We start from the raw sequence: 7,470 nt of genomic DNA on the forward strand, positions 1-7,470 counted from the left end.
TCTATTTTCTTTGTTTAACCTTAGCATAAGTCCTAATAGTCATTGACTCATTATTCTTTGTTGAACCTTAGCATAAGTCCTAATACTCATAGACTCATTAATTGACTTTCTAAAGAAAAAAAAAAAAAAGAAATGAGCTGTGTTTCTCTATTTGTCGAATTATACGTGAAGAAGAAATGTACAATTTTTGTGGTAATAAAAACATTTGAAAAATGAAATTCAAACCAAGAATAGGAATGTATGAGAGAAGAAAATTCCAATAACAAAAGTTTCAAAGTAGAAGTAGTATTTTTCACGGCATAATTTCTCATACAATATTACTTTTATCTCTGAAACACTTTTTGTTTGGAAAAAAGTCTTATGGTAATATAAATTAGGTAAAATTGTAAATTTGGTCTCCCATTTTATCTTTAATTTTGGATTTTGTCACCCGATAAAATCATTCACAAATTTTATCATCGTATTTAATCAAATCATGCAATGTTGGTCCCCCAATCCACAATTAGACGTTGATTGTTACAAAGTAATGTTGACTGTCACATGTCACGTTCTTATTGGATGATGACTGTCATGAGTCATGTTCTGATTGATCAATAAAAACAATAATGCATGCATTTCATCTTTCATGGAGTTGACATCCAATCAAAACATGACACGTGACAGTCATCATCCAATAAGAACGTGACACGTGACCATCAACATTCATTTATTCAACGTACAATTGTGGGTTAGGGGACCAACATTGTCTGATTTGATTAAATACGAGGACAAAATTCATGAATAATTTTATCGCAGGACAAAATCTAAAATTAGAGTCAAAATGGAGGACAAAAAATACAATTTTGCCTATAAATTATTGACAGTATTCATTAGTTTGGTTAATGATTAATTTTTGTCAAAAAATTTAGCCATTTTTAATGAGACCGTTTTTTTTTAATCATGTTTTTTTATCTATAATATTTAAAGAGAACGAGTTGCACTAACAGTTTATTGATGTATAATTTTCGGTTTAGGTAAACGTATAATAATTGATTAGACCGAACCGAAAATTTCTAGCTTGTTCTTTTCATGTTGCCATGGCATCAAATCATTGGTTAATTAGGCCCATAAATTTTGATTTATTTATTTTAACTTTTAAAAGTTGGACTTTTAGGCCGAATGCTAAATTTAGGTTCACAAACACAAACAATTCAACTACTTTTAGAGAGGGCGGTGGGTTAGGGAGACGATTAGTCAGACCCCCAAACAATATGTTGTTGCTAAATGAAAGTTAATATTTTTGCACACTTAATTTTTGAAACTTTTTTTTACCTGCACTCCAATCACATAATATTCTTTTTTACTAATATATAAAAACACATTATTTTTTGGGATAAAATATATTTAATTATATAATTTAATTTTAGTCTCTAAACTTCATCTTTAATCAATTTGGTCTTTAAACTTTATAAAAAAAATTAATTTTTTTCTGATGATAAAACTCGTATGAGGAAAACACAAATCACTTTTTTTTCTCCTAAAATTCAGAAATCAAATTATCAAAATTAAAATATGAAGATTAATACTAATGTTTATAAAAATACAAGAACTAAAAATATATTTTACTTTTTTTCCCTCCTTTCTGTTAGAAGAATTTAGGAGGATTACAACTAAATTTGATTGCAAATGAATTAAATAATTTGTGACGGTTAAAAACTCTTAAAATGAATTAAATAATTTTTGGCAACTAAAAGTCTCCAAAAATTACAATTTCTCATTACTTCTAGGGCGATTTCCTTGTAATTTTTAATGAGATGAGGAGGAAGATGAAATAATAATGAATTTTGATGTCTTTTTAGTGTGTTTAGAAAAGTAGAGAGAATATAACTAAGTTTATTAGCCATGTCAAGGAACTGTTTAACAAAATTACCATTAAGTACCAACAAAAATATATTTTATTTTTACAAGGATCAAATTAATAAAAAAAAATTATGATAACAAAATTAATGCTGTTCAAGTTTTTTTAAGGACCCAAAATATATTTTGTACTTGTTATTTTGGTTGAACAATCGTATACGGCTAAGATGTGAATTGTGGAACTAAACTATCACTTTAACCACATCTTTATAGAATATAATTGATTGTCCAAAGACTAAGACTGATAATTTATTTTATTACAAGTTGCACCCAACATTTGATGGTCATTGGTGACATGAGTTCTGTCTCTGAAAGTGTGAAGCAAAAGCACCCTGCTTCAGTTTAGCCTCTATAATTACTTTAATACCTTTGTGAACAGTGAAATCTCATTACCATTGGTTCAACTTCCCTGCTTCTACCATCATTGCATCCAACCCTTCTTTCACTATTATTATTCATGTCCTTTGCATCCTACAAAGGGTTCACTGTTCTAAACCATACTCATCAATGAGATTTTAATTGGCATCTTAGAGTTCCCTTTTAAGATTCCAAGTTGAACAATTTTTATTTTTTCCTTCAGGAATACAACATTCCTTTCTCATGCTATCTTCTACAAATGGTCTTGTGATCACTTTCATAAACAATATTCCTCTTTTAAGTGCCTCTTACCTTTTCTGTGTTAACATTGTGAGAACAATTATGGCTGTTTCCATTCTCATACTATTTACTTGATATTATTAATTATGATCACATCACCAACCCACGTAGCCAACCTCAAGGACCCTTCTTTTTCCATGTTGTGTTCTTGTGATACTTATCATATTTGATTACTCAGTGTTCTAATGGAATTTTGCAACTAGTACAATTCAACCCTTTAATTAGTCTCATGTGTTGTCTTCATATGTATGCTTTAGTGCTTTTCTACATTTCTCACATGTGAATATTTTGGTTCCCTTTATACTCACTTAGTTACTTGTTCATTGCCATAATTCCCATGTAAGCTTTCTTGGGCTGTATTAGTTTTCTATATTCCTCACTAGGTCCAGCTTCCATACTCTTGTTTTGTGCTATATCAGTTCCATCCTCAATTACTCTTTTTCTTTCCCTTTCCCTTTCACCTTTTCAATCATTAGTTTCAGTGTGAGGTTGAGTTGATCTTAGTTTGTTCTTCTCGGTTTCAATTATTATCTGCTTTCATTTTGTTAAAGTTGTTACTTGTTAAGAGTTTTCAAATCACTAGTGTTTTTTAGCCTTTTCAATCTTGTCAATGCCTCCTACATACTTTCCTCTTCGTTGGGAGAGCACTGGGGACCAGTGGTGGTATGCATCACCGATAGATTGGGCTGCTGCTAATGGCCACTATGACTTGGTTCGTGAGCTGCTCAGAATGGATAGTAATCATCTTTTCAAGCTCACTTCCTTGCGCCGAATCCGTCGTCTAGAAGTGGTATGGGATGATGAAGAACAGTTCAATGATATTGCGAAGTTTCGTAGTGAGGTGGCACAGAAGCTGCTTCTTGAATCTGAGTCCAAGAGAGGGAAGAACTCTCTCATCCGTGCCGGCTACGGTGGATGGCTAATGTACACTGCTGCCTCGGCGGGAGACTTGGGTTTTGTTCAAGTCCTTCTTGAGAGGAACCCTTTGCTGGTTTTTGGTGAGGGAGAGTATGGTGTTACTGACATACTTTATGCTGCTGCAAGGAGCAAGAATTGTGAGGTTTTTAGGCTGCTATTTGATTTTGCTGTTTCACCAAGGTTTTTGAGTGGCAAAGGTGGGATAATGGAGGAGAATGTTGGGGACATTCCTTCTGTTTACAGGTGGGAATTGACCAATAGGGCTGTTCATGCTGCTGCTAGAGGAGGAAATCTGAAGATTTTGGAGGAGCTTCTTGCCAATTGCTCTGATGTTTTGGCTTATAGAGATGCTGATGGATCTACTGTTTTACATGCAGCTGCTGGCAGAGGGCAAGTTGAGGTGATAGTCTTGTCTTTCATTATGAGTTCTGTTTCATTTTCATGCACCAAATGTTTGAAGCTATAGCTCTACTCTTTTGCCTTCTTTCTCATAACCCCTTTCAGATTACTATTCTGGTGTAGTAGTAGAGGAATTCTAAAAGTTCTAAATATATAAAGTTTTGTTTGGTGTTGATTGAACATAGATTATTTCTTGATATGTACAATGAAGAAACCCCTCACAGAGAATATTTGGTATGGAATATCAGATAGCAGTAGAATTATTCTAATCTTAGTAAGATCCTTATTATTGTGAGTAATTTTTGCATGTTCGCATAGACTATATCCTCAGGCACAAGTAATTAAAGCTGAAGGTAATAGTAAAATAGTCTCTTTGGTCCTGGTTCTATATATATATATATATATATATATAAAAGATCCTTTTAACCACTTCACAAAGAATTAAGGAATGTAGTTACTGGTATTAAATTTATCAACAATTTATATAAATATCCTAGAGTCTTAAATTATTAAGATCTCATTCTCTTTAACATTTTAGCAGCTAATTAAGTAAAATATCTCATCTAATGTAATAACTTTTTGCATTCTATAGGAAGAGGAGAAGTGAATGAGAGAGTTAATTTGCCAAGTGATCTTCCCTTATCCTCATGAGAGAAGAGTCCAAGAAATTAATATATTATATTTATTTTTTATTGACCAAAACAAATTGTTGAATAATTAAGGGTATTTTTGTAAAAAAAAAAATAGTAATACAGTAGACAATCTTGAGGTTCCTTATCAAAAGAGACTAAGGTAAACTTTTGAAAAAAGGTTTCCATAAAAAGGATTGGAAGGAGTAATTTTACCAGAGACTTTTCTATCTTTTTTATTATTATTTTAATACATTTTGAGCTTTTGATTGGTTTTGCCTATAGGCACTGTTCAAGAATTACTCTATTGTTGTTGAGCTTCCCATACTAATGCAATTATGAACTCAGAGAGGAAGATCAGCCTCTTGTTTTATCTTTTCATTTCATTTTCTTGTAATGATATGACATTAAATCTGAAATAGTCTTGCCTCCTATGCAGGTAATTAAATATCTTACATCATCCTTTGACATGATCAACTCCACAGACCATCAGGGTAACACTGCTTTGCATGTGGCTTCTTCCAGGGGCCAATTACCAACAGCTGAAGCTCTAGTCTCAGCATTTCCCTCACTTATGTCTCTGAGAAACAACTCTGGAGAAACTTTTCTCCACAGGGCTGTGTCCGGTTTTAAATCTCATGCATTCAGAAGATTGGACAAGCAGGTTGAACTTTTGAGAAACATGCTGAGTGGGAAGAACTTTCATGTGGCAGACATTATCAATGTCAAGAACAATGATAGAAGAACTGCTCTTCACATGGCCATCATAGGCAACATTCACACTGATCTTGTGCAGCTCCTGATGACTGCCCCATCTATAAATGTGAATATATGTGATGTTGATGGCATGACCCCACTAGATTACCTTAGGCAACACCCCAAATCTGCATCATCAGATATACTAATCAAAAAGTTGATCTCAGCTGGGGGAATGTTTGGCTGCCAAGGCCATAGTTCAAGAAAAGCAATAGCATCACACTTGAGAATGCAAAGCATTGGAAGCAGTCCAGGGACATCATTCAGAGTCTCAGACACTGAGATGTTTTTGTACACTGGCATTGAGAATGTGTCAGATGCTAGTGGTGATCATGGAAGTGGAGGAATGAGTTCATCTTCATCTGAACACATTCCATACGATCTGAATGCCACTGAGAATCGCGTACCAATCGCAGCCAAAAGGCCTAGTACTGTGAACCATGCAGCAGCAAGTTTGAAGAGAGTTCTTCTGTGGCCTAGGGTGAAGGACAAGAAATCTGAAGGGTTCAAAAAGTCTTCTACAACAGATGAGGGTTCAGTGGACTCATGCCGGAAGCGGAATAACAGCTTTGATGAAACTCCAACCCCACTTAGACAAAGATTTTCTAGGCCATCTTCACTTCCCAACAACAAAAGAACTCTTTCTGTCAGGAGTCAGCAATCAAGTCCAAATGCCAAGAAGAGGTTTGCTTCAGGACCAGTGCATGGAGTCATACAATCCATGCCACATGCAAATGTTTCTGGCAGATCAAGGTCTAGTTCCTTTTCAAAGTCGTCAATTTCTTCACCTAGATCAATAGACAAGCAAAAGGGCATTTTCATTGACAATGACATTGCCGGACCATCTTGCTCAAGTCAACCATCACCACCACCTGATGATGATGAATCACCAAAGTTGGTAAAGAGAACTTCTGTTGGAAGGAAGTTGAGGGACCATTATTTCTGTTTTGGTGCACCTGGCATTAATGTCAAAAACTCAGTTCACAGGCAGCAAGAAAGCCAGAGTTACAAGGCTCATGTTGTTGCAGTGGCTTAATGGGATGAGCTTATATAGGTAATTCTCCTGACCAGGCTAATTCAACAAATAAGGGATGAAGCTGATTCATCAACTTTAAACTTTACTGTTAAGGGTCCCTTGGGGGTTCCTTAGTTGCAAGCTTTTATAGATTATATTTTGTTACTTAAGGATTAGCTCATCCTCAACTTCACTTGTTAATGGTAAAATGCTGTTAAAATATGATTATCATATTAGCATCAAATTAACTCAATTTGGTGCTTAGTAATGTAAGAATTAGTGTTGCCAATGTACTGATTAAACCTTTTGGATTAAGCAGTCATCTGCATTTTTGTTAGATGATTATCTACTAATCATGTGCATGAATGAAACTCGAAGACATTATACCTATATAATGCCTTTTAAAAGGGGCAAATAAAGAATGAAAGCACATAATACTCTTATAAAGATGGACGTTAGAAAGCAAAAGACAATGCATGAGTGTTGAAGTGTGAGAGATGAATTTAAAGGTCACTTAACCAACCTACTGAAAGGAGTTGGGAAGATGAGAAGTTAAAAATATATTTGGATCTTATTGATGTGACTTGAAAATAAGGGATGGAAAAGATCTAAGTTATCTAACATAACAGTTCCAAGGATTAATGCTTTTAATAAATGTAAAACATGTTTAGCACTTGCTTGGTAAGAGTGAAAAAAAGGGAGAATCAAGAAAAATGAATTAAAAAGTTGATAATATGTATTTAAAAAGAAAACATTACGTTTCAACTTTCCTTTTTTCACAATTCTTCCTCTGTTTTTATTAAATTGTATCCTACTTCAACGTATATCTTGATTTTGATATAAACTGTGTTTTATGAGTATATTAACTGAAGTTACTGAACTGATTTACCTTTGGTGTGTAAGTGTTCATAATTTTTAGCCCAAAGACTTGTTAAATTCGACATAGAGAAGAACTGCAAGATAGCGTTTCTTAATGTAAAATACTTTTTTTTAGAGGATAGTATGAAAGTGCACGAATTACAATCAAACAGTAAAGGATAGTATGACAATTCAAGGAAGATAACTGAGCAAACTTATCTTTCTCATAACCTTTTAGTGTACAATAATCACACTAAAATTAAAACATATGATCTTCTATATACGATCCAAATCTTTTAATATATAATACAACAAGTCACATTCCCTGCATGCTCACACAAC

At 33.8% G+C, this 7,470-nt stretch overlaps 1 protein-coding gene across 1 annotated transcript; it reads left to right on the plus strand.

The window, feature by feature from the left end:
- The first annotated feature begins 2,176 nt into the window (after nt 1-2,176).
- LOC100796214 (ankyrin repeat domain-containing protein 50) lies at nt 2,177-6,607 on the plus strand. Its single transcript, XM_003524439.5, has 2 exons — nt 2,177-3,871; nt 4,939-6,607. Exons 1-2 carry the CDS (start codon nt 3,164-3,166, stop codon nt 6,289-6,291), a joined length of 2,061 nt encoding a protein of 686 aa, XP_003524487.1. The 5' UTR covers nt 2,177-3,163; the 3' UTR covers nt 6,292-6,607.
- Nucleotides 6,608-7,470: the final 863 nt, after the last annotated feature.

This window comes from Glycine max, chromosome 5 (assembly GCF_000004515.6).
Source record: "Glycine max cultivar Williams 82 chromosome 5, Glycine_max_v4.0, whole genome shotgun sequence".
Classification (NCBI taxonomy): Eukaryota; Viridiplantae; Streptophyta; class Magnoliopsida; order Fabales; family Fabaceae; genus Glycine; species Glycine max.

Excerpts from the sequence above, each read along its gene's own strand:
- LOC100796214 (XM_003524439.5), top strand. The coding sequence starts at position 3,164 with ATGCCTCCTACATACTTTCCTCTTCGTTGGGAGAGCACTGGGGACCAG. Across the intron at positions 3,872-4,938 it reads CTGGCAGAGGGCAAGTTGAG|GTAATTAAATATCTTACATC; the intron begins GTGATAGTCTTG and ends CCTCCTATGCAG.